The 27,163-nt window shown below is 47.8% G+C and overlaps 1 protein-coding gene and 1 non-coding gene across 4 annotated transcripts in view; both read left to right on the top strand.

Moving 5' to 3' along the window:
- The window catches only part of NBEAL1 (neurobeachin like 1), a 410,517-nt gene extending 385,093 nt beyond the window's left edge, over window positions 1-25,424 (top strand). For 2 of the 3 annotated variants that reach the window (XM_063932593.1, XM_063932592.1), the window contains 6 exons: window positions 14,169-14,263; window positions 19,523-19,639; window positions 19,718-19,879; window positions 19,998-20,146; window positions 22,591-22,726; window positions 24,039-25,424. In XM_063932593.1, coding sequence (XP_063788663.1) covers window positions 14,169-14,263; window positions 19,523-19,639; window positions 19,718-19,879; window positions 19,998-20,146; window positions 22,591-22,726; window positions 24,039-24,137 — 758 coding nt within the window. In that variant the 3' untranslated portion in view covers window positions 24,138-25,424. Of the gene's footprint in view, window positions 1-14,168; window positions 14,264-19,522; window positions 19,640-19,717; window positions 19,880-19,997; window positions 20,147-22,590; window positions 22,727-24,038 lie in introns of those variants that run through there. The other variant, XM_063932594.1, reaches the window with a different exon arrangement.
- On the top strand, window positions 8,651-8,770 carry LOC134946909 (U5 spliceosomal RNA). Its single transcript, XR_010182474.1, has one exon. It is a non-coding gene; the product is annotated as a U5 spliceosomal RNA (small nuclear RNA).
- Window positions 25,425-27,163: the final 1,739 nt, after the last annotated feature.

Below are 27,163 nucleotides of genomic sequence, written 5' to 3'. Positions count from 1 at the left end.
CTGACCCATTCCCGAAAGGCATGAGGCGCCACTCTGGCAGCGGCCTTGACAGGGTTGGGGCGGGAAGTTTGACCTGGCGGGAAGGGTTAAGGTACAGGTTAGCCAGGAAAGTGGGAGGGGATAGACCAGATAGGGAATGTGTCCAACTGGTCCCCTCAGGGAACGTTCCTGTGCAACCGGTGTCGGTTGCCAGCGAAACCCCTTTGGACAGCAACCCGGAGACAGACCGTACCCTGAAGTGCCTGACACAGAGCTTACCCTGGTCTGGAATGTCGGATGACGCCCAGACCACATGTAAGGCTGGTGCCATGCGTTGGCAGCCGGGGCACTCCAGCGTTTGTGTTGTCTCTGGGCCTCTGCCCATAGGAGAACCGTTGCAGCAAGTTGCTGTGGACATAGCAGGTCCCCTGCCTGTGCGCAGTAGATCGGGGAAGACACGCAGCCTCCCTGTAGTGGATGCCACACAGGATCCAGAGGCTGGTGGTCTGGCCGCCATCACTGTGGCACAGGTAGCGGATGAGGAGGAAGGAGTAGGCCTAGGTGACAGGGTAGGTTTCCCGAGTCATAGGTCGACAGAAGAGGATTGGAGGGCAGGTCTGACAGTTAGGGCAGACAGTTGCCAGATAGGTATGACGGAGGTGCAGTGCCTGGGGCACCATATGGGAGGAGACAGGGGTAGGCCCAACCCAGAGGGGGTGGAGGCAACCAGAGGCTGTCCCCGACCCACATCACCCAGACCGGTACTGACCTTAGAACCTGTAAGGCCCTACGGACATGTTGTCATTGACTTTAGTCCTGTAGTGAACCCCTTGACAGAGATGGCTAGGAAGGGCATTCCCAAGTCAGTGGACTTTGCACCCGCTTGCGAGTTGGCATTCCAGTCATTGAAGAAGGCTCGGGTACCCGCTCCAGTGCTGATGGCGCACATTCTTGACCAGGACTGTGTGTTACGAACTATTGCGCCACTGCACGGACTGGGAGCTGTACCGAGCCAGAAAGAGCCATATGGGCAGGAGCACCCTGTGGCCTGTTTGAGCAGGAAACTGCTATTGTGGGAGGTGGGGTATGCCACAATTGGGACACCGTGGGTGGCCCTTGTTTGTAACCGGCCCCCCACCGTGGTGACTTACCACCTACCTGTTAGGTGGCTGCAACCTACCTTGGGGGAATTGGACAGACTTTTGTGGTGGAGCCTTGAACTTGGACTTCAGGTGGACTATTTGAAGATTGTGCACCCACGAAGAGAGGCCCACTGCACTATGGATGAACTGTCTAGGCCAGAGCCTACACATCCCAGGTAGCGTCCCCTTCACCCCAACGGACTGCGGGACCAGGACCCAAATCGTTGGGACATGGGTCCCTGGTTGACCCGCTTGAATGGGGGGGGAGGAGTGTGGCCGGAGAGACCAACCAGCCACACGTGTAATGGCGGCTGCGGCACTGAAGGTGTTAACCCTTGTGCCTGGCGCCATATTAAGGGACAATGGGCGCTGGGCGTCACTGTTAAACGTACTTACGGCGCTGGGTACGGACTGTTTAAAAGTTTGTTTAATGATGTGTTTTAACATGTCATATGTAGTGCTCTATGCACAATTGCAGGAATGCATGTTTAACTGTATTTTATATTCAAGATGTGGTCATCTGTATATTTAAAGAGGAAAATGCACTTACTATTATAGATGTCTAAATAATCATGTCTTATCCTTTGGGAATGGGACAGGGCCCTTAGCATGCCACTTCCTATCAGAGAGGTGTGAAGGACAATACCTTTTGATGTGTAAGTTCTTTAGAGAGAGATGCTAATCACTGGGTTTATGGGCTTGGAACTTGTTTCATGTACCTGATTTAATTGACATGCGAGCGACCTATGCAGGAAGGAAGACTGTTTGTATTGTAGCCTTCCTGTTGTGGTCTCAGACACTGGGTTTGCCTGGAGATGTGAATGAGACAGAAACATTGTGTTTTGAAGCTATGTGATAAATTTATCAATAGTGAATGTTAATCTGATACCAAACGCCTGTGTCAGAGGAAGGAGGATATTGTTTTATTGCACTTATATCCTTGTAAAATGTGATTTATTGGTATTTTGTAAAATAACCTGATTGGTTGGAGAAGACAGGGAGGGCTTACCTCCCTGTGATACTGTGTGGAAAACTGACATAAAAAGGAGACCTGCGTGCCTCCAGGTTGTAGTTATACCATCTTATTCTGCTGGAACATCTTGCTGTATGCTGTTGCCCCTAGCAATAGGGAAGAGTTCTCTTTAGAACTATATTTGAGCAAATAAACATCTTTGCCTCAAGACTGCTTCATCTTGTGACCAACAGGGTTAGGCCAAACCTAGCCCCGTTCTCCGGCTGTCCAGGGAAGCACCTGACGTCTCCAAGCTCCGCCTTCCGCCAGCTACCGGTAGAGGCCTAGCAAGTGGCTAGTGGGGATTCGTCAGCACCACACAGCTGTGGTAAGGCAGTGCGTCGGCACATACAGAGCAGAACCGTGGTTCCAAACACCACGGCAGGTTAGGAGTTTGGTGGTGGCAGCAAGAACCCGCCCACAACGCAGTGGGTGGAGTCAGTAACAGGCGGTTACTGACGGTAAGCGGGAATCCCCTATGTGGTCAGGCCTCGTGCGGCTTGACCTTCCAGTCTGTGCGCAGTCGACGGGACGCGGCAAGCGGCGAGTGCTTCCGTACGGTACCGTCCTGTCACAAGGTCGATAGAGGTTCTGGAATGGGTTCTGATGATAAAGATGGAGGCGTAGTTTTCCAAGATCAACCTAACCAACAAGCAAAGGCGAGTATCAGAAAACGATCCGATAGCATTGACCATAGAAGAAATTGTGACGGATTGTTAGCTGAAGAAAACTGTATCTGTAGGCTCTGTAACAATGTCATTGAAGATGGGTGCATTAAGAAATGCCAATCCAGTTTTAATATCCATATGGACCGGCATCCATTGAGTGATTATCACTCCTTAGTGGGTAATGTATTAAACAAAACAGATTGTTGGGTATGCTCTCAAGTACCTCAGGGTCATAGCAAATCAGGGCTAGTACCATTTCCTTTAACGATAGGGGAGGTACTTGAGTTAAATGGTGGGAGACCGGTGGACCGGAGGTTTAATATCTCCAGCCCTCCTAGTTTGAAGCTCCACCAATACCACGTGGATAGGTCCCTATTATGTTTTAACATCTCCAATTCCAGAAAGCCGGGAAATTGGGAAGTATCATGGAGCGACCACACCATGACCTTTTCACACAGAGCAGATAGAATGCCTACAGATACAGAGCTTGTACGCCACATAGCCAGTAGAGGAAAATCTTTCCGGTATAGATACACCCTAGGAAATAGGATTACTAGAGTTGGAGAAGTATCACCAGGATACTATGCACATATCGTACAACCTGATACGTGCATTAAGCAGATGGAAGAATTAGGGCTAGGAGATTTCACATGGAAGGTGTGTAATATGGTAATGTCCTTCTCCGTCCCATATGTTCTCCCCGATGATGCATATTTCATATGCGGGAGAAAGGCGTACAAGTGGCTTGCCCCAAACTCTGAAGGATTGTGTTATATTGGAAGAGTATTGCCTGAAGTAATGACTGTAACTCATGATAAAATGAAAGACATACACCGTGGTGCCCAAGCTCCTTATACTCACACTCATTACGAGCACCTCGTTAAAAGACAACTGTCAGAAAGGTTAGAGCATCCGGCCTCTGATCTGATCCATGAATCCACCGGGATTCAGGTTCTGGTGGCGTTAGATTTCACTCGCACCGCTCGAGGAGTGATGAATTATAGATACATTTCCGCACTCGCCAATTTGTTAGATAATATCACTGAAATGTATGATGACACGTTTAGATATACTGGAAGAGAACTTCAGGCTTATAAAACAGAACTGGTACAACATAGAATGGTTCTTAATTACCTCACAGCAGTGACAGGCGGATATTGTGTTACATTAGCAACACAGTACGGCGTGAAGTGTTGCACTTATATCACGAATAGCACCGAGGATCCGGTAGAGGTCATAGACCAAAAGATGGACGATATTCTCCAATTAAAGTGGGAATTTCGTCGAAAACACAATCTCACTCTTGCTGCTGTAGGTAATGAGCTGACTGGTTGGGTGTCATGGTTGAACCCGCGAAATTGGTTCTCTGGTTTAGGAGACTGGGCTCAAGGAGTCATAATGGATGTTGGGAAGTTTCTACTATGTATCTTAGGTGTCGTTATATCGATTGGATTGATATTTAGATGCGGGCAGGCTGTAATGAGGTGCAAACAAAGTACCAGAGTGATGAGTTTGAGGAGTGAGGAAACTGTAATTAACTTGGATTTGATTTACGACCCAACGATAGAAACAATGATGTGATGAAAATGCGATTTCTACGGTCCGTTTCTTTCACCTGTTTTTCTGGTTTTTCTCCAAGATAACAAGACCCCCTTGGACGAGGAAGTTGATGAGACGCTATACAGACAACGGATAGACCAAAGAAGAAGTTTTGACCACTTGAGATATGGACACTTGATGAACTTTGCCATGGATCCCCAGTTTCCCTAGAATTCTTAAAATTACGCTAGCCCAACATTTTTTTTTGTAAATCTAATGGCATTGACAAAGCTTATTGCTCACGCTTAATGAGCAAAACAGCGCAAAGAAGACGACTTTCAACTGATACCGAACAAAACTTCAACTGACAGATGTACATTAACCTGACATAGAATACCACCGCATTTACCGTAATTATGTCTTTTCTTCATTTCTACAACCCTCAGGTAATGACACACATAGTATAGGGAATACAGGCACAGATATCAGCAATCACATATTCCCCCATTCATGTATCATCAACTAAAATGTGCTCCCCAGTTTGTTCAAAATCCGAAAAGAGCTCGGTAAAGTTTGACAGCCCATCCACAGACCTGTACCACGGGATAAGAAGGAATTCAAATGTATACTTCGCAATACCTCGAAGCTTGATTTACAAACACGTACGGCACGATGATACATGACCCCCCAAACATGGACCCATACACACATGCTTCTGCTATCTCACTAGGTCATACCCTCTTCCCACCTACTCCTCTCTCCTCCTTTACCCAACCATGGAAATGAATTAACCCCTGACATATATTTTTCTCCTTTTGAAATGTTTTCAGGAAGTGGCAGTTATTATTGACTGCCAAAGGGTGGACTGTCAAAGTCAGAAAAATATCTCTATGCACACTACCATATTTGCACCGCACACAGGTCCGTGCTGCGCATGCGTACGCTCTCCCGTACGTGCGCATACTCACAGTCGCGGGCACCCGCAGGCGCATGGTATGCGTATTTACGGTAGAGTTTATGCGATCGTAGCGTGCGACTCAATCATTACATATTTTCACTAATAATGTAATTTGTAGATCATGGTCCCTTTGATAGATTCTGAAAGTTTGGTTAATATAGAATGTTCATGAACAGAGGAATCCCTCTTTGTTTGATACGAAGGGTCAGATAGGAGTAATACAGTGGTGTTTAGTATCCATCGGAAGAATATTTAATTAGAAATATTCCGGTGTTGGTTTGAAGCAGATCAATCGCTCGTGCGAATAGTTATGGACATAAGAAGTTTATGAACATTTACTTTATTTGCACTTTATTACCCATGCGGCGGGAAACCCAGTTTCCCTCCCACCTGAGCAGTTGGAAATAGTCACAGCCCACCTGTATGAATCAACCTATGACCTTTTGTTATAATGCGAAGCCAAATTCCTGTGTCCAATGAACAATGAGATTGTAGGGACCATTGAATTGTATTGTGTGTGGAGCATAAATAGCAGGCCGACCATATCCAACTTCACTCTCTCATCAACGGTTCTCATTGCTGATAACCGGGAGCTGGATATCGAGGCGCTTGCGATCGTTTCCCCTTGTGCGTAAGTTTTCTCCGTAATCATATTGTCTTACTGTGAGCCATTTCTCTCTCTCTCCCTCTCTTCTCTTTCTCTCGTATTTTCCCTTGATTAGAATTGAATTGTATTGTATTGTATTTCCTGTGTAGTTATCTGGTTAGTTGGTTTATGTTATACTGTAGTGTATGCTTTGTACTGTGATTCTTTTTGCAAGTAATAGTCATAATACATATAATAGGTTTCGGACCCTAAGCCAGGTATCTGTGTATTCTTTATAGTGTTAAGTATTCTCTGAGCGTCGGTGACGCTCAAGCAGCTTTGTAGGTAATCAGGTTACACAAGGTTGCACTTACACATTGTCTCCACACTAAGGTTTACTGTGTATTTCATTGCTGAAGGTATAGATATAACGGTTTAACGTTGTGAGCGTCTGCATCGCTGGTGTTCTCCTCGTGGTCCCGAGCGCTGCTACGCTATAGCGAATCATTACGATAAGTCAACAGCCAATATTCTGCCTGCCTGCGATCACTTGGCCGTGAGTGAACGTGACGCCTGAGCGTCTCGATCACGGCTAAGCGATCGATACGCAACTTGCGTACCCTTACGGTACGTCTTACGTAGATAGCGTACAGTGTTCTTAGACCTCATAAAGGGTTATATACACGATAAATATTTAGCTTTATCAAGTTACACAAGTTGTGTACATTTGTTTTCAGCATGTTGCATGCCTGTTGGCGTGTGTTATGTTGAATGCCATGTTGTGCGGCATGGTTGAGGAGTGAGCTGGTATGTATCTCACCATTAGTATTAAAGTAAATCCTTTCCTCGAAATGTCAGTCTCCCTGGGCACAGTTCCTATACTGAGGTCTGGAGCAGGGGCATAGAGGGAGGAGCCAGTTCACACCCTTTGAAAGTCTTAGAGTGCCCATGGCTCCTGCGGAACCGTCTATACCCTATGGTACTGAAGTGGACCCCATCATCCTCTACGGACTAGGAGGAAAGGATTTACCGGTAGGTATTAAAATCCTGTTATTTCATCCTTCAACGACTTACCGAAATATAGATGATCTGGCTCTACTAGATGTAGTCTGAGCTCTGTAGATTCATTTCTTTTTCATCCACTAGGGGTCACTGGAGTACTCTTGGGATATGGACGGGCGCAGCCGAACAAAGGCACTGAATATTTAAATTTAGGACTCTCCACCCCTCCATATCCCCGAGTACCTCAGTGTACGACCTCAGTGTTTTTTCGGTGCTCACAGCACTAACATCGGCTTGTGGGAAGATTCCCACATTTGGTGGAAGATTTTATTAAATTTTTCATTTTTACTTTTTATTTTTACACTTCCCTTCCCAGTTTCTAGAAAAACATGGGTCCGGGATGGTGCCGCTGCAAGGCAGCGCATGGCGTGTCGGTCCTCACAAAGAGCACCCTCACAGCCACAGGCAGCCCACTGTCTCCTGCAAAGAGCTGGACGGAGCTTACAGAAAAAGCCCCGTCACAGCCAGGAACAAGCTGGACGGAGCTTACAGAAAGAAGCCCCGTCACAGCCAGGAAGAAAGCCCCGTCACAGCCAGGAACAAGCTGGACGGAGCTTACAGGAAGAAGCCCTGTCATAGCCCTCACTACATGCGGCACGACGAGCAAGGTATGGTGGGGTGTCAGGGCGGTCAGCTCACGCTGCCGCCCTGCTGTGTGGGGAAAGTGCTCCTTTACCGATGGCCGCCGCTGATACATACTCCCGCCGCTGCTTACAGGTGCCGCCGCTGATTATCCAGCCACCGCTTTGCGAGGCCGCCCGAGCCAGCCACTCTACGCTGTCGCTATCTAGGGGAAACAGCTCGGAGCGGCCGCACGTCACTCAGAGACGCCGGACGCTCTTCCAGCGCTGATTACCCGGCCACCGCAGCCCGCCGCTGATTACCCGGCCACTGCTGTAGGAGAGGCGCCGCCCGCTCTTCCGGACGCAGCTCCCCGGCGCTATACACAGCGCTCCCCTGCTTCCGCTAGGCTCCCTGCACCCGCTCCCGTCCGCTGCAGGTAACATGGGGGAGAAGCTACCTCACAAGCAGCGCAGCTGCAGGGGGGGTGAGGGGGAGTAAATGCCCATAGCAGCAGCACCATATAGCAAGGCTGCATGGGTTAAGAAGTCATAGGCTGTTCAGCTTTTTAAACAGACAGTTAGTTATAGGCTATCAGTGTCATAACCTAAACTATGTTTCTAACTGTAAGCATGGCAGCCATTTTTAGCCATGTTTCCTGGTTTTTCTGTTAAGGCTGCCATATAATGTTAATACAAAATTCACTGCAGGCAGTGTTTATATTAACTGGAAGGCTAACTAAAGGCATGTATTGTAAACTGCATGTATTTTACTGTATACTAGACCTGTGATTATCACTGTATAATAGGCTATTAAGCCTATATTAACACTGCAGCAGGTATTGTAATCTGTCCTGTGATTTTCAGTGTAAGCATGGCATGGGGGCCATTTTAATCATTACTGTTTCTTCCAGTTTATAATTCCAGAACATTCCGGCCATACACCTCTACTCCACAAGGAGGCGCATGGGTGTTAGTGGGAATTTTGGTTCAGGTTTCACATAAGTTAGCCATGTAAACTGTATTTCGACATAATTCTGGAACATTCCTGCCCTACATCTCTAAGCCACCAGAGGCGCAGGGGTGTTAGTGGGAATTTGGGTCGGGTTTCACATGCCCATGTGAACTGCTTTTCACATAAAGAATACTCTGGTTTCTCTTCACATCGAAGAAATCTTTCGCTTTTACTAAAGATTTCCGTAGAGAGAAACAACCATGAGTTTCATATCAATATGCTGTTCAGCAATAAGATATATATATATGACACATAATAACTTCAATAGGTCGTGCAAGTGTCTGTCTGTTGCCTATTGTGGTGTCTGTCTACATAGCGAGTAAGGCTCTAGCGCAGACTAAAAATAATTTTAAACATTGGCAATTCAAATTAAAGGAGCGGTAACATCGGAGTCTCGGAAGTTACTCCGCCAGCTCTAACAAAAGACAGTCTTTCCAAAGGGCCAATTTCCCTTTGGGTACCAGAGTGTTTATTTGACTGGTCTTATAATTTAATGCACGATTCTATGTCAAATCTCACACCGAACGAGTGAGAAGGGTACATTAGTCCAGCACTCAGATAGTGCGGGGTTTTTGACAACCATACATAATCGTTTCCAAAATGACGCGATCCGCCATTGGTAAATGCGTCTCTGTCAAACATTATAAAAACCCAGGATACATTTGGGTCACTAGACTCTATGTATGAAACAATGACGATCACTGTTAAAAGAAGCTGCAGAGTATATCTGTAAAGCTTCTGCTAACGCCGGTTACTTTCATCGTCGCTAGTTTAAGCGCGACAAGGCCAGAGCTTGTTTGCTCCTAAATTTGATATTCAGCCATTACCGCATCCAGTATCAAAACGCAAATACTTGTACCGGCGTTTAATCCCTTTAGACTTCAGGTTTTTTTTTCAAAACGGTGGTACAAAACAGTCACGCCTTGTAACGACAGGACGCTACAGTCAGCAAGCCAGTGATTTGATGACCTCTTTTCCAATTGTGGAAGCGCGTCTTTACATGTTACATTTGCGGGGTTTCCAGACTTCAACTCATGGATGTCTCAGCTATTTACAGATTAAAAGACAAGACTGCCTCTGTCGAACGGTTTGGCAGGTTGCCATTTAGTCTCTGCTGGTTTTCAGCTGTCTTTATAATCCAGGCAGTAGTACACCAACAGAGTCAGGGTTACTTATTCCTCTCTGTTTGAAAAAACCAGACAGCTCCGTCGCAATCTCAATCAGCAAGTCACTTACTGCAGTGGGAAAATGGATTTTCTCATGTTAGTATTTGCTTATTGGAGCCACAAAATGGCATAATTGCACTTGATCTTCACAATGCGTATTTACCCATTCCGGTTTGTTCATCACAGGTTCTAGCGTTTGCAAATCGCCACAACCATTAACCATTTCAGGTCTACCGTTTCTTATCGCCTCGGGTATTTACCAAAGTGATGTTGGTGATGATAGCTCATCTCACATAAGAACTCTGTCTCAACAGAGTTTCTTTATCTTAGATGATCTGCTCATAAGAACTCTGTCTCAACAAAGTTCCTCTAACTTGCGCTACTAATGTATACTGCGGTGGCAGATCAAGTTCAAAAACAATCGCATCTAATTCCGTTTAAACGATGTCAATTCCTAGGTAAGATTATAAATACGGTAAATCAAAGACATTTACCTACTACACCAGTAAGAACAAATGTACATCTAGTAATTAGTGCAAAACACGCACACTAGCGGTACATTGGTGTATTCACCTGTTAAGAATAATGATGTGTTTCAAAGCGATTTAGTTCAACGCCCTTCACTTGCGTTTCCCACAGAGGGGCGAGGGTGTATATACTCTGGACGAGAGTCGCAGAGGTTCAGGAGTTGTAGTTAAAAAAGATCAGCGACAAAGGTTCTAAAACGGATTACGACAGATTGCTGTCGATAAATGTCCTGGAACTCCGTGCATTTTACAATGCACTACATGCTTCGCTTTCAGTCTGACCAGGGGCAGTCAGACAACGCAACGGCAGTTGCATACACAACAACCAGGGAGAACCAAAAAGCCGCATGACAATGCGGCAGGTAACTCGAATCCTCAATTGCTCAGAACACCATTATGTGGAAATGTCAACGAGGTTCATTCCGTGAGTGGACATCTGTTACACAGATGATCTCACCCGTCAGGATTTAGATCCTGAAAACTGGACATTAAATCCACAGGTGTTTCATATGTGAGTCCACAGAAGGGGGTTACCCTCATGTATACATGATGGCATCTCGCCACAATTACAAAAGCTCAGTATGTGTAACAAGGGCAGTGGCGGTGGAGTCTCTCACATTCGTGTGGTCATTCAGCATCGTGTATCTGGATCCACCATTTTTCCGCTGCTCTCTCCGTTGCCAAAACGGATCATAAGACATTTGTCACAGTCATACTAGTGATATCTCATGGGTTTCGGAGAGCTTGCTTCTCGAATCTCCAAGGAATACTTGCACACGATCTTGGCCCGCTCATAATACGTCCAACCTGTTACAACAGGGAACGTTCTGTTACCCATAGTTACCTATGTACCTATTACCTATGTACCGCAGCTGCGGTTGACGGGGTGAGGGTTCAGACCTCCCTCTTGAGAAATAGGGCATTACAGTATTGGTTATACCAACCATGTTACGAGCTAGTAAGCCGCTTAAGGCAGCTCATTATTACAAAATTTGGTGTGCTTACATAGGTGGTAAAGCTCGGAAGTTTCCGACATCATCCTTCAAGTTACCCGTATTCTGTTAAACGGGGTGGGATGGAAAACTGCGTTTATCTGCACTGAGGGTGCAGGTATCTGTGTGGTAAACTTATTTCAAAGACGTTTGACTCTATTGCGTCTGTACACACCTTTCTACAAGGTGTCATCAAAGTTCAGACTCCATTTATCCCACCTACAGCGCCAGGTGACTTGAGGTTGGGTTCAGATTTCTTACAGTTTTCATATTTTGAACCCTTACAATAAATGGGGATTAAGTTTCTCACTTGGGAAAACATTTTTCTTCTAGCCTTGGCTTCGGCAAGAGTTTTGTTTTCATATTTGGGTGCCTTGTATTCCAAGCCACCGTATTTGAGTTTTCTCATGACAAAGCAGATCTTCGGACGAATTCCGCTTTCGTATTCTTCACATCAATATACCAATAGTGGTTCCTGTGTGGACAGCACATTCTAGAATTCTGAATGTGGTACACGCATTACGCGTTTATATATGTCCCGAACGTCTACAGTACGTGATACGGATACGTTGTTTGTTCTCGATGATGCTGCCAACTGGAGTTAGCCAGTTTCTCAGCAGACATTATCCAGTTGGATAATAATGACTACAAGTCAGGCTTACTTTAAGGCTAAGTTACAATCGCCTACGTCAGTAATAGCTCATCCCACAGGTTCTGTGGGAATGTCAGACCCAGCGGGTCGAGGAGCGTCTACGACGCGGCTACATAGCCTTCAGTGCACCACGTTTGTGCACGTTTACACGTTATGAATGGTGGCGGCATCAGCATCTAGCTTTGGCTGCCTACTGTTACAAGTGTCAAACAGCTCTCCCGCCCACGAGGGAAGCTTTGGTACGTCCCAAGAGTACTCCAGTGACCCCTAGTGGATGAAAAAGAAAATAGGATTTTGGTACTTACCAGGTAAATCCTTTTCTTTGAATCCATAGGGGGCACTGGACGCCCACCCAGAGCAGTTTTACCTGGGTTGTTTTAAGCTCAAAGGAGCTTAGGGTAACACGTTTTACCTAGTTGGTATTAAGCTCAGAGGAGCTTATGGTAACACATTTTCACCGATTGGTTCAAATTATAAAGTTCTGTCGGTTATGGTGTCAACTGTTTAGTTGACAGTAAAGTTATGGGTCAACTTTGTTGTTGTCCGTTATGTTATAGGAATTCTCCATTGTCAACCTCTCTATATAGTTCCTGTTCGCTCAGTAAAAAACACTGAGGTCGTACACTGAGGTACTCGGGGATATGGAGGGGTGGAGAGTCCTAAATTTAAATATTCAGTGCCTTTGTTCGGCTGCGCCCGTCCATATCCCAAGAGTACTCCAGTGCCCCCTATGGATTCAAAGAAAAGGATTTACCTGGTAAGTACCAAAATCCTATTTTTGTCCCCCGCACGGGTTTTCTGCTTGTTCTTTATGACGCATATAAACGTGGGTGTATGGCTACTAAGCAGAACATTGCACGTTGCATCCGTTCAGTCATTACTTCTGCCTATACTTATGCGCGGCCACCGGCACCAGACCGGGTATCAGCGCATTCCACTAGGGCGGTGGTGACCCTCTGGGCTAATTGGATAGCACCCTGGGGATCCATTAGCCGCGCAGATTTACAACGACTTATTGGATACCCCCCATAGTGACCTGCCTAGTCACAGATTACTGCACTGTCACCTCATGTCTGTGTGTATATATAATATACTATGGTCCTGTCTCTCTGTGTAATAGACATAGTGACCTGCCTAGTCACAGATTACTGCCCTGTCACCTCATGTCTGTGTATAAATATATAATATACTATGGTCCTGTCTCTCTGTGTAATAGACATAGTGACCTGCTTAGTCACAGATTACTGCCCTGTCACCTCATGTCTGTGTATATATAATATACTATGGTCCTGTCTCTCTGTGTAATAGACATAGTGACCTGCTTAGTCACAGATTACTGCCCTGTCACCTCATGTCTGTGTGTATATATAATATACTATGGTCCTGTCTCTCTGTGTAATAGACAGTGACCTGCTTAGTCACAGATTACTGCACTGTCACCTCATGTCTGTGTGTATATATATATATAATATACTATGGTCCTGTCTCTCTGTGTAATAGACATAGTGACCTGCTTAGTCAGTCACAGATTACTGCACTGTCACCTCATGTCTGTGTGTATATATAATATACTATGGTCCTGTCTCTCTGTGTAATAGACATAGTGACCTGCTTAGCCACAGATTACTGCACTGTGACCTCATGTCTGTGTGTGTGTGTATATATATATATATATATATATATATATATATATATAATATACTATGGTCCTGTCTCTCTGTGTAATAGACATAGTGACCTGCTTAGCCACAGATTACTGCACTGTCACCTCATGTCTGTGTATATATATATATATATATATATATAATATACTATGGTCCTGTCTCTCTGTGTAATAGACATAGTGACCTGCTTAGTCACAGATTACTGCACTGTCACCTCATGTCTGTGTGTGTATATATAATATACTATGGTCCTGTCTCTCTGTGTAATAGACATAGTGACTTGCATAGCCACAGATTACTGCACTTTCACCTCATGTCTGTGTATATATATAATATACTATGGTCCTGTCTCTCTGTGTAATAGACATAGTGACCTGCTTAGCCACAGATTACTGCACTGTCACCTCATGTCTGTGTATATATATAATATACTATGGTCCTGTCTCTCTGTGTAATAGACATAGTGACCTGCTTAGCCACAGATTACTGCACTGTCACCTCATGTCTGTGTATATATATAATATACTATGGTCCTGTCTCTCTGTGTAATAGACATAGTGACCTGCTTAGCCACAGATTACTGCACTGTCACCTCATGTCTGTGTATATATATAATATACTATGGTCCTGTCTCTCTGTGTAATAGACATAGTGACCTGCTTAGCCACAGATTACTGCGGTATTCACCTCATCTCTGGATCACGGGACACAACATGCATGATCTGGCAGATCTCACAGCAGGTCGGTAATAAATTATAATTTCTCCTGTTTTTTAATTTGTTTAGCAAGTTTGTTTTATTGTTATCATATAAAGTTCCCTTAAAAACCACTAATAAGCTATAATCATTCTAGTTTGGGGCCTGCTGTTACCCCACTTCCAACAGAGCTATAATCATTCTAGTTTGGGGCCTGCTGTTACCCCACTCCCAACAGAGCTATAATCATTCTAGTTTGGGGCCTGCTGTTACCCCACTTCCAACAGAGCTATAATCATTCTAGTTTGGGGCCTGCTGTTACCCCACTCCCAACAGAGCTATAATCATTCTAGTTTGGGGCCTGCTGTTACCCCACTCCCAACAGAGCTATAATCATACTAATAATGCCCACTGTTACCCCACTCCAACAGAGCTATAATCATTCTAGTTTGGTGCCTGCTGTTACCCCACTCCAACAGAGCTATAATCATTCTAGTTTGGGGCCTGCTGTTACCCCACTCCCAACAGAGCTAATATCATTCTAGTTTGGAGCCTGCTGTTACCCCAGTCCCAACAGAGCTATAATCATTCTAGTTTGGAGCCTGCTGTTACCCCAGTCCCACCAGAGCTATAATCATTCTAGTTTGGGGCCTGCTGTTACCCCAGTTCCACCAGAGCTATAATCATACTAATAATGCCCACTGTTACCCCACTCCAACAGAGCTATAATCATTCTAGTTTGGGGCCTGCTGTTACCCCACTCCCAACAGAGCTAATATCATTCTAGTTTGGGGCCTGCTGTTACCCCACTCCCAACAGAGCTAATATCATTCTAGTTTGGAGCCTGCTGTTACCCCAGTCCCAACAGAGCTATAATCATTCTAGTTTGGAGCCTGCTGTTACCCCAGTTCCACCAGAGCTATAATCATACTAATAATGCCCACTGTTACCCCACTCCAACAGAGCTATAATCATTCTAGTTTGGGGCCTGCTGTTACCCCACTCCCAACAGAGCTAATATCATTCTAGTTTGGGGCCTGCTGTTACCCCACTCTCAACAGAGCTATAATCATACTAATAGCTTCCCACTGTTACCCCACTCCAACAGAGCTATAATCATTCTAGTTTGGGGCCTGCTGTTACCCCACTCCAACAGAGCTATAATCATTCTAGTTTGGGGCCTGCTGTTACCCAACTCCAAACAGAGCTAATATCATTCTAGTTTGGGGCCTGCTGTTACCCCACTCCAACAGAGCTATAATCATACTAATAGCTGCCCACTGTTACCCCACTCCAACAGAGCTATAATCATTCTAGTTTGGGGCGTGCTGTTACCCCACTCCAACAGAGCTATAATCATACTAATAGCTGCCCACTGTTACCCCACTCCAACAGAGCTATAATCATTCTAGTTTGGGGCCTGCTGTTACCCCACTCTCAACAGAGCTATAATCATACTAATAGCTTCCCACTGTTACCCCACTCCAACAGAGCTATAATCATTCTAGTTTGGGTCCTGCTGTTACCCCACTCCCAACAGAGCTAATATCATTCTAGTTTCGGGCCTGCTGTTACCCCAGTCCCACCAGAGCTATAATCATACTAATAGCTGCCCACTGTTACCCCACTCCAACAGAGCTATAATCATTCTAGTTTCAGGCCTGCTGTTACCCCACTTCCAACAGTGCTAATTTCATTCTAGTTTGGGGCCTGCTGTTACCCCACTCTCAACAGAGCTATAATCATTCTAGTTTCAGGCCTGCTGTTACCCCACTTCCAACAGTGCTAATATCATTCTAGTTTGAGGCCTGCTGTTACCCCACTTCCAACAGAGCTAATATCATTATAGTTTGGGGCCTGCTGTTTACCCCACTCCAACAGAGCTATAATCATACTAATAGCTGCCCACTGTTACCCATGCCCAACAGAGCTATAATCATTCTAGTTTGGGGCCTGCTGTAACCCCACTCCCAACAGAGCTATAATCATTCTAGTTTGGGGCCTGCTGTTACCCCACTCCAACAGAGCTATAATCATACTAATAGCTGCCCACTGTTAACCCACTCCAACAGAGCTATAATCATTCTAGTTTGGGGCCTGCTCTTACCCCACTCCCAACAGAGCTATAATCATTCTAGTTTGGGGCCTGCTGTTATCCCACTCCCAACAGAGCTATAATCATTCTAGTTTGGGGCCTGCTGTTATCCCACTCCCAACAGAGCTAATATCATTCTAGTATATGCCTGCTGTTACCCCAGTCCCACCAGAGCTATAATCATACTAATAGCTGCCCACTGTTACCCATGCCCAACAGAGCTATAATCATTCTAGTTTGGGGCCTGCTGTTATCCCACTCCCAACAGAGCTATAATCATTCTAGTTTGGGGCCTGCTGTTATCCCACTCCCAACAGAGCTAATATCATTCTAGTATATGCCTGCTGTTACCCCAGTCCCACCAGAGCTATAATCATACTAATAGCTGCCCACTGTTACCCATGCCCAACAGAGCTATAATCATTCTAGTTTGGGGCCTGCTGTTACCCCACTTCCAACAGAGCTATAATCATTCTAGTTTGGGGCCTGCTGTTACCCCACTCCCAACAGAGCTAATATCATTCTAGTTTGGGGCCTGCTCTTACCCCACTCCCAACAGAGCTATAATCATTCTAGTTTGGGGCCTGCTGTTACCCCACTCCAACAGAGCTATAATCATACTAATAGCTGCCCACTGTTAACCCACTCCAACAGAGCTATAATCATTCTAGTTTGGGGCCTGCTGTTACCCCACTCCAACAGAGCTATAATCATACTAATAGCTGCCCACTGTTAACCCACTCCAACAGAGCTATAATCATTCTAGTTTGGGGCCTGCTCTTACCCCACTCCCAACAGATCTATAATCATTCTAGTTTGGGGCCTGCTGTTATCCCACTCCCAACAGAGCTATAATCATTCTAGTTTGGGGCCTGCTGTTATCCCACTCCCAACAGAGCTAATATCATTCTAGTATCTGCCTGCTGTTACCCCAGTCCCACCAGAGCTATAATCATACTAATAGCTGCCCACTGTTACCCATGCCCAACAGAGCTATAATCATTCTAGTTTGGGGCCTGCTGTTACCCCACTTCCAACAGAGCTATAATCATTCTAGTTTGGGGCCTGCTGTTACCCCACTCCCAACAGCGCTAATATCATTCTAGTTTGGGGCCTGCTCTTACCCCACTCCCAACAGAGCTATAATCATTCTAGTTTGGGGCCTGCTGTAACCCCACTCCCAACAGAGCTATAATCATTCTAGTTTGGGGCCTGCTGTTACCCCACTCCAGCAGAGCTATAATCATACTAATAGCTGCCCACTGTTAACCCACTCCAACAGAGCTATAATCATTCTAGTTTGGGGCCTGCTGTTACCCCACTCCCAACAGAGCTAATGTCATTCTAGTTTGGGGCCTGCTGTAACCCCAGTCCCAACAGAGCTATAATCATTCTAGTTTGGGGCCTGCTGTTACCCCACTCCAGCAGAGCTATAATCATACTAATAGCTGCCCACTGTTAACCCACTCCAACAGAGCTATAATCATTCTAGTTTGGGGCCTGCTGTTACCCCACTCCCAACAGAGCTAATATCATTCTAGTTTGGGGCCTGCTCTTACCCCACTCCCAACAGAGCTATAATCATTCTAGTTTGGGGCCTGCTGTAACCCCACTCCCAACAGAGCTATAATCATTCTAGTTTGGGGCCTGCTCTTACCCCACTCCCAACAGAGCTATAATCATTCTAGTTTGGGGCCTGCTGTTATCCCACTCCCAACAGAGCTATAATCATTCTAGTATCTGCCTGCTGTTACCCCAGTCCCACCAGAGCTATAATCATACTAATAGCTGCCCACTGTTACCCATGCCCAACAGAGCTATAATCATTCTAGTTTGGGGCCTGCTGTTACCCCACTTCCAACAGAGCTATAATCATTCTAGTTTGCGGCCTGCTGTTACACCACTTCCAACAGAGCTATAATCATTCTAGTTTGGGGCCTGCTGTTACCCCACTTCCAACAGAGCTATAATCATTCTAGTTTGGGGCCTGCTGTTACCCCACTCCAACAGAGCTATAATCATTCTAGTTTGGGGCCTGCTGTTACCCCACTCTCAACAGAGCTATAATCATTCTCACTTCTTGTCACAGCGTAGTAAGTGGCCTGTAATGCCCCTCTTCACGGCGTAGCCAGTGGCCTGTAATGCCCCCCGTCACAGCGTAGCCAGTGGCCTGTAATGCCCCCCCGTCACAGCGTAGTCGGTGGCCTGTAATGCCCCCCGTCACAGCGTAGTCGGTGGCCTGTAATGCTCCTCGTCACAGCGTAGTCGGTGGCCTGTAATGCCTCCGTCACAGCGTAGCCAGTGGCCTGTAATGCCCCTCGTCACAGTGTAGTCGGTGGCCTGTAATGCCCCTCATCACAGCGTAGCCGGTGGCCTGTAATGCCCCTTGTCACAGCGTAGTCGGTGGCCTGTAATACCCCTCGTCACAGCGCAGTCGGTGGCTTGTAATGCCCCCCGTCACAGCGTAGTCGGTGGCCTGTAATGCCCCCCGTCACAGCGTAGTCGGTGGCCTGTAATGCTCCTCGTCACAGCGTAGTCGGTGGCCTGTAATGCCTCCGTCACAGCGTAGCCAGTGGCCTGTAATGCCCCTCGTCACAGCGTAGTCGGTGGCCTGTAATGCCCCCCGTCACAGCGTAGTCGGTGGCCTGTAATGCTCCTCGTCACAGCGTAGTCGGTGGCCTGTAATGCCTCCGTCACAGCGTAGCCAGTGGCCTGTAATGCCCCTCGTCACAGTGTAGTCGGTGGCCTGTAATGCCCCTCATCACAGCGTACCCGGTGGCCTGTAATGCCCCTTGTCACAGCGTAGTCGGTGGCCTGTAATACCCCTCATCACAGCGCAGTCGGTGGCTTGTAATGCCCCCCGTCACAGCGTAGTCGGTGGCCTGTAATGCCCCTCGTCACAGCGTAGTCGGTGGCCTGTAATGCCCCTCGTCACAGCGTAGTCGGTGGCCTAATGCCCCTCGTCACAGCGTAGTCGGTGGCCTGTAATGCCCCTCGTCACAGCGGAAGATGTCTCCTCTACAGACACACCGGGGTACGGAGTATATTCTAGAACAGAATGAATGGCCTGTTATATATTCATAGTGGAGGTGTTATTACATTGTGGATTTGCAGCTGGTGAGTTTATAATAACGTGGTGGAAACGCTGGTGGATGCCCCTATTATCTCTATATAGAAGACTAAGCTGTGACCTCTCCGTCTCCTCTACAGGGCGGTGGCTCTGGTGACCTGCTCCCTAAGCCCATGCAGATCTTGTACGGACACACAGAGGAAATTACTAGTGTCGGCATCAGCACGGAGCTGGATACGGCGGTCTCTGGAGCCAAGGTAAGGTCCCCTCTTCTCCTCATTACACCTAGACAATGCAGAGTGGATGTTTCTGGTGACCCTTGTTCTTGCCCTCAGGATGGTACAGTGATTATCCATACAGTGAGAAGAGGACAATACATGAGGACCATTAGACCACCGAGCGACAGCTCACTTGTCATGACTATTCCTAATGTGGCCATCTCCTGGGATGGGCATATAGTCATCCACAGCAGCTTGGAAGGGAAAGGAACACTTAAGGTGGGTTCTGCTCTCTGGGCGCCTCATACATCGGTTCCGTCATAGTCAGGAAACATTAAGCACTGGAACCCGCCCCACCCCATGAATGGACATTACTTACTGGTGTGTCTGATTGCAGAACAAGAACGCCTTACATCTGTATAGTGTAAATGGGAAGCACCTGGGCACCGAGAGCATGAAGGAGAAGATCCTGGACATGTGCGTCAGTGGGGAACACGTGGTGATTGGGAGCCGGCAGGGACATCTCTCCATACGTGATCTGTACAGGTCAGTGCCATCAGCAGAAGGGTTCTTACCGATCCTGTCACAGACAACACTAGCGGAAATAGGACTGAGGACCCTCGCTGGGGCAAGTAACAAGGACTGCGGACACTAGCTGGGGCAAATAACAAGGACTGCGGACACTAGCTGGGGCTTGTAACAAGGACTGCGAGCACTAGTTGGGGCAAGTAACAAGGACTGCGGGCACTAGCTGGGGCAAGTAACAAGGACTGCGGACACTAGCTGGGGCAAGTAACAAGGACTGCGAGCACTAGTTGGGGCAAGTAACAAGGACTGCGGGCACTAGCTGGGGCAAGTAACAAGGACTGCGGACACTAGCTGGGGCAAGTAACAAGGACTGCGGGCACTAGCTAGGGCAAGTAACAAGGATTGCCGACACTATCTGGGGCAAGTAACAAGGACTGCGGGCACTAGTTGGGGCAAGTAACAAGGACTGCAGGCACTAGCTAGGGCAAGTAACAAGGACTGCGGACACTAGCTGGGGCAAGTAACAAGGACTGCGGGCACTATCTGGGGCAAGTAACAAGGACTGCGGGCACTATCTGGGGCAAGTAACAAGGACTGCGGGCACTAGCTGGGGCAAGTAACAAGGACTGCGGGCACTAGCTGGGGCAAGTAACAAGGACTGCGGGCACTAGCTGGGGCAAGTAACAAGGACTGCGGACACTAGCTGGGGCTTTGTAACAAGGACTGTGAGCACTAGTTGGGGCAAGTAACAAGGACTGCGGGCACTAGCTGGGGCAAGTAACAAGGACTGCGGGCACTAGCTGGGGCAAGTAACAAGGACTGCGGGCACTAGCTGGGGCAAGTAACAAGGACTGCGGACACTAGCTGGGGCTTTGTAACAAGGACTGTGAGCACTAGTTGGGGCAAGTAACAAGGACTGCGGGCACTAGCTGGGGCAAGTAACAAGGACTGCGGACACTAGCTGGGGCAAGTAACAAGGACTGCGAGCACTAGTTGGGGCAAGTAACAAGGACTGCGGGCACTAGCTGGGGCAAGTAACAAGGACTGCGGGCACTAGCTGGGGCAAGTAACAAGGACTGCGAGCACTAGTTGGGGCAAGTAACAAGGACTGCGGACACTAGCTGGGGCAAGTAACAAGGACTGCGGGCACTAGCTGGGGCAAGTAACAAGGACTGCGGGCACTAGCTAGGGCAAGTAACAAGGATTGCGGACACTATCTGGGGCAAGTAACAAGGACTGCGGGCACTAGTTGGGGCAAGTAACAAGGACTGCGGACACTAGCTAGGGCAAGTAACAAGGACTGCGGACACTAGCTGGGGCAAGTAACAAGGACTGCGGGCACTAGCTGGGGCAAGTAACAAGGACTGCGGGCACTATCTGGGGCAAGTAACAAGGACTGCGGGCACTAGCTGGGGCAAGTAACAAGGACTGCGGGCACTAGCTGGGGCAAGTAACAAGGACTGCGGGCACTAGCTGGGGCAAGTAACAAGGACTGCGGGCACTAGCTGGGGCAAGTAACAAGGACTGCGGGCACTAGCTGGGGCAAGTAACAAGGACTGCGGGCACTAGCTGGGGCAAGTAACAAGGACTGAGGACACTAGCTGGGGCAAGTAACAAGGACTGCGGGCACTAGCTGGGGCAAGTAACAAGGACTGCGGGCACTAGCTGGGGCAAGTAACAAGGACTGAGGACACTAGTTGGGGCAAGTAACAAGGACTGCGGACACTCGCAGGGGCAAATTACGATTATTGCATATTGTTCTGCCAGTACAATGCTGTAATAAACACTGAGGGGGAGATATATCAAGCCTTGGAGAGAGAGAAGTCTACGAAATGACAGACGCTGATTGGATGCTTTGCGCAACTTCGCCACTTTATCTCTCTCCAATTCTTGATACATCTCCCACAATTCCATGTGTACCAGGCTTTGTAGCCAGTAGGTGTGAAATGGGGAGACACTGCCGCCTCTGGGGGGGGGGGACGCTGGCGCTTCTGCAGGGGGGACGCTGCCGCCTCTGGGGTGGGGGGGGGACGGGGGACGCTGGCGCTTCTGCAGGGGGGACACTGCTGCCTCGGGGTGGGGGGCCACTGACGCCACTACAGGGGGGGACACTGCCGCTTCTGGGGTGGGGGGGGACGGGACACACTGACGCCTCTGGGGTGGGGGGGACACTGACGCCACTACAGGGGGGACGCTGCCGCCTCTGGGGTGGGGGACACACACACACTGACGCCTCTGGGGTGGGGGGGACACTGACACCACTACAGGGGGGACGCTGCCGCCTCTGGGGTGGGGGACACACACACACTGACGCCTCTGGGGTGGGGGGGACACTGACGCCTCTGCAGGGGGGACACTGCCGCCTCTGGGTTTGGGGGGGGACACTGACGCCCCTGCAGGACGACACTGCCTCAGTAATCGGTGTGATGTTAACATGAACTTTATTGGGGTCTTTGTTGCAGCCTGACTCTCGCTGTTTCGCCGCTGACCATGCGCGTCCCTATTCATTGCGTGTCGGTGACGAAGGAGAGCAGCCACATTCTGGTTGGACTGGAGGATGGGAAAGTCATTGTTGTCGGTGTTGGGAAACCAGCCGAGGTGAGGAACCTGTAAAGTATCGGTCTTAGTAACACCTGACATAGCGCAGGCGACAGAGACTTTATTCCCGGCTCCGATCGGTTCTTTACTGGAGGAAGCTGCAAGACTATAGCGTATGCCGAGTCGGGGGAACCGGCCGGTGCTCACATGGACACGTGATAATGAGGCACCGGCGCCAGCTGTACCGCCAGATGCAGTGTGTTATGGAATTCCTGAAACCCGTATCAGTAAAGCGCTGCCGGACCAAAAAGATTTTTTTATCTTTATATTTTAAAACCTTTCTTGGCAACACTATATACACGCGGCCGGTGTTTTACCTATACAATAAAGTGAATAAACGCCACATAACAATGATTATAGTCACCGCTATTAGACCTCCAGCACTTTATAATATTCGGTATCCACACCGGTCCGTGTCATAGTCACAGTATAACAACGCAGCATCCTATAACCGGCTTCATTAGGAAGCTCGCTGGATACTATAATGCCTCCGTTAGTGTTCTGCGCCGCGCCGCGTTACTGAGTAATATCCGTACATCGAGCGGCCTGATTATCTCAGTGGCAGCAGTTACAGCGTGACTGCAATCCGTGTGCAGCGCGGCGTGCAGTCAGTTCTTAGTTATAGCTCATGGATACATGGATTACTGTACGCCAGAAGCAGCAAAGCCGTGTCCTTATACTACCATCCGTTTCTCAGCAGTGTAGCTCGGACCGCCCGCCCCTGTGCCATCAGTCCCGGCAGTGTCTCACCAGACCTCCTATGTTCTCCAACGGCCAGGGCCTCCTATATCCATCATGTGGCATCTCCAGATATATCCGACAGAGAGCCGAGTCCGTGTGTACTCCCTTTACGCGTTTCTCCGCCTGTTCCGTCTGAGGCTTCCTCAGAAGTGTATGGGAAAGTGCCGGAGGTCTAATAGCTGTGACTGGAATCATTTTATTGTATAGGTAAAACACCGGACGTGTGTATATGATGTTGTCAATAAATGTTTTAAAATATAAAAATCAAAAAATAATTTTGGCCCGGCAGCGCTTTATTGATTGATTATATTTGGTCAGTTTTGGGGATTCAGGCTGCGGTTGGGCCAAAGGATTAATGAGAATTTATTTTTCACTATCGCCAACAATCGGGATTAGCGCCTGGAAAGTGGTTTGTTTTTTGTTCTGGAATTCAGTCTGAAGCGTCAGAATTTGGTCCCTTTGCGTCTTATTTCCAACGCTTTGGGGCTGATGCGCAGGTGACTGTCGCCTGACTGCAGAGTATATCGCTTTTCCTGGCCCCATACTTAATTTCATCTGTCTTGTCTTTTAGGCAAAGTCGGGTCAAATTTCCAGAAAGCTTTTTGGATCCAGCAGGCGACTCAGCCAAATATCATCAGGAGAAACCGAATATAACACTAAAGACTCCTAAACTCGCTACATCCGTTTCTAATCCTTTGTGCAATACTAACACTACACTATGGGTACAGGCTCTCATGTGAGACACTTGCGGAACACCCGGGAGACTCTCACCAATATCGGGGAGTTTTCCCGGAATCTTTGGAGAATAGAAGGCACCTCCGGAATCTTCTTTCTTGTGAAGAGGATGGGGCCTGACTGAACCACGCCCACTGCGCAGTAGTCTGCATCATCGCACAGCGCTGGCCGGGGCATAATCACATGAATTCCCCCTGGCGGGAGAGAAAAGCGAGTACCCTCCTACGTACAGTAGGTGACGCTGAGGAAGCCGGGTACAGAGTGGGGATCAGGACTTTCATCTCTTCTTGTAAAATGCCTTAAATTGCTGCTAAATGAACTTTTTCCCTTTTGCTGCCAGTTTTGTCTCTTGTAGTAGCAGAAAGGATATTTATGTGATATGAAGCTTCTTTCCTGGCACTACACGTGTGTGTGTGTGTGCAATGTGTCTCAATGACCTTTATATATCGGGAACAGGGACCACCCTCCTCCTTCAGCGGGAACAGCAACTCCCCTCCACACGTTCCGTTATATGGCTTCCCATGGTATAGCAGCGCGTTCCCTTCACGTAGTTTAGTCTTATTTACCTGGGATCAGATACTGTATATGGAGTGTGTTTCATATTACTTGTAATGATGGTTTATATGGACCCATAAGTCTTGTATAACTGACGTCTAATTCCGGTAATAGGGATGATTACATTGATAATAATGTGCGTTCTTCTGATAGGGATTAGATCCCTCCATTCCCTGCCGTGTGCACCTTATTCCCATTGTTATAAGACTTCAGCCTTCCATGTGAACCGCCTGGATTATACGGGATGATTGTGCGCAGCCACAGGACGCGGGGGCACCAGGAACTGGAATAATCTGATTGGCGCGCACGTATTCCAGATCAGTGGAAATGTATTGGCCGTGCGCAGTGTTGAGACCAAGACTACGAGGCTTGTGCGGCAGAATGGGGCTCAGCGGCGCCACCTCCGACCGGTGCCTTAAAGCAAATCTAAGTTGTACTTTTAGTAACTGATGAAACACATGGCGCAGGAAAAAAACAACCTGCGCATATAGGTGTGTCCTATATATATGTACATGTAGAAATACTTTATTTATAATATACGTTTTATCATTGCCCATTGCACTCTCTCTCTCTCTCTCTCTATATATATATATATATATATATATAGCCAAACAAAATCTCTTCAGCCTGTGATTTAATAAATACGCTAATGTTTCATCTACTTGAACCAGTTGTACTGATGCAGTAAATGTCTCACGGGTCAGGACGGGCGCTATGCAATAGACGGTTACGTTACAAAGAGCTGTAGCGCCAGCGTATAGGTAACCGGAGCTAGCTGCGCCCTGCGGCAGGACAAGTGACATGCACAGGCTGAAGCAGGGACGCACGGAGGGGGGGGGGGGGGGGGTTACATGGAAATCATACTAATTACATATTTATTTTTGTCTGTAAGCTCTGTCAGTGTAATGACTTATGTGGGATCTAATAGAACACTCTGATTATTGTATGGAGATTACTTCCGTTTATGTGTGAATCAAATTATTTATATTGTGGGTATCTGTTATATTGTAACATGTATGTAGCGTGTAATGCCGTCATTATACTTATATTTATTTTTACCAGCAACAAATTCCAGTCTCTGATTTAGTGTAATTATCCCCCGTGTACATTTGTGTCCCTATCATACAGACTGTGCCCCCATTATAGCGCATTTATCACCTACACATAGTGGGTGCAGCCATTTTGTGGGCGGAACCAACACCCAGCCTATCCATTCTTTTGGAAAGTAATTCCTGATGTCGCTATGTCCCAGTGAAATGCACGGGCTGTGTGGGCAATGGGCACCATGTACGTAACCCATCACGCTGCTTCCTTTATAGTCCAGTACAAGACTAGCTGATTACCATTTAGCTGTGGTATAGCTGTAGAGTCTGCGGACGGTTGTAGCTGTAGAGTCTGCGAGTGGACGGACGGTTGTAGCTGTAGAGTCTGCGGACTGTTGTAGCTGTAGAGTCTGCGAGTGAACGGATGGTTGTAGCTGTAGAGTCTGCGAGTGAACGGATGGTTGTAGCTGTAGAGTCTGCGAGTGAACGGACGGTTGTAGCTGTAGAGTCTGCGAGGGAACGGACGGTTGTAGCTGTAGAGTCTGCGAGGGAACGGACGGTTGTAGCTGTAGAGTCTGCGAGGGAACGGACGGTTGTAGCTGTAGAGTCTGCGAGGGAACGGATGGTTGTAGCTGTAGAGTCTGCGAGGGAACGGACGGTTGTAGCTGTAGAGTCTGTGAGGGAACGGACGGTTGTAGTTGTAGAGTCTGCGAGTGAACGGACGGTTGTAGCTGTAGAGTCTGCGAGGGAACGGACGGTTGTAGCTGTAGAGTCTGCGAGGGAACGGACGGTTGTAGCTGTAGAGTCTGCGAGGGAACGGATGGTTGTAGCTGTAGAGTCTGCGGACTGTTGTAGCTGTAGAGTCTGCGAGTGAACGGATGGTTGTAGCTGTAGAGTCTGCGAGTGAACGGATGGTTGTAGCTGTAGAGTCTGCGAGTGAACGGATGGTTGTAGCTGTAGAGTCTGCGAGGGAACGGATGGTTGTAGCTGTAGAGTCTGCAAGCGGATGGACGGTTGTAGTTGTAGAGTCTGCGAGGGAACGGACGGTTGTAGCTGTAGAGTCTGCGAGTGAACGGATGGTTGTAGCTGTAGAGTCTGCGAGGGAACGGATGGTTGTAGCTGTAGAGTCTGCGAGGGAACGGACGGTTGTAGCTGTAGAGTCTGCAAGCGGATGGACGGTTGTAGTTGTAGAGTCTGCGAGTGAACGGATGGTTGTAGCTGTAGAGTCTGTGAGGGAACGGATGGTTGTAGCTGTAGAGTCTGCGAGTGAACGGATGGTTGTAGCTGTAGAGTCTGCGAGGGAACGGACGGTTGTAGCTGTAGAGTCTGCGAGTGAACGGACGGTTGTAGCTGTAGAGTCTGC

Source organism: Pseudophryne corroboree, chromosome 7 (assembly GCF_028390025.1).
Source record: "Pseudophryne corroboree isolate aPseCor3 chromosome 7, aPseCor3.hap2, whole genome shotgun sequence".
Taxonomy (NCBI): Eukaryota; Metazoa; Chordata; class Amphibia; order Anura; family Myobatrachidae; genus Pseudophryne; species Pseudophryne corroboree.
This window is presented reverse-complemented; position numbering and strand designations above follow the sequence as displayed.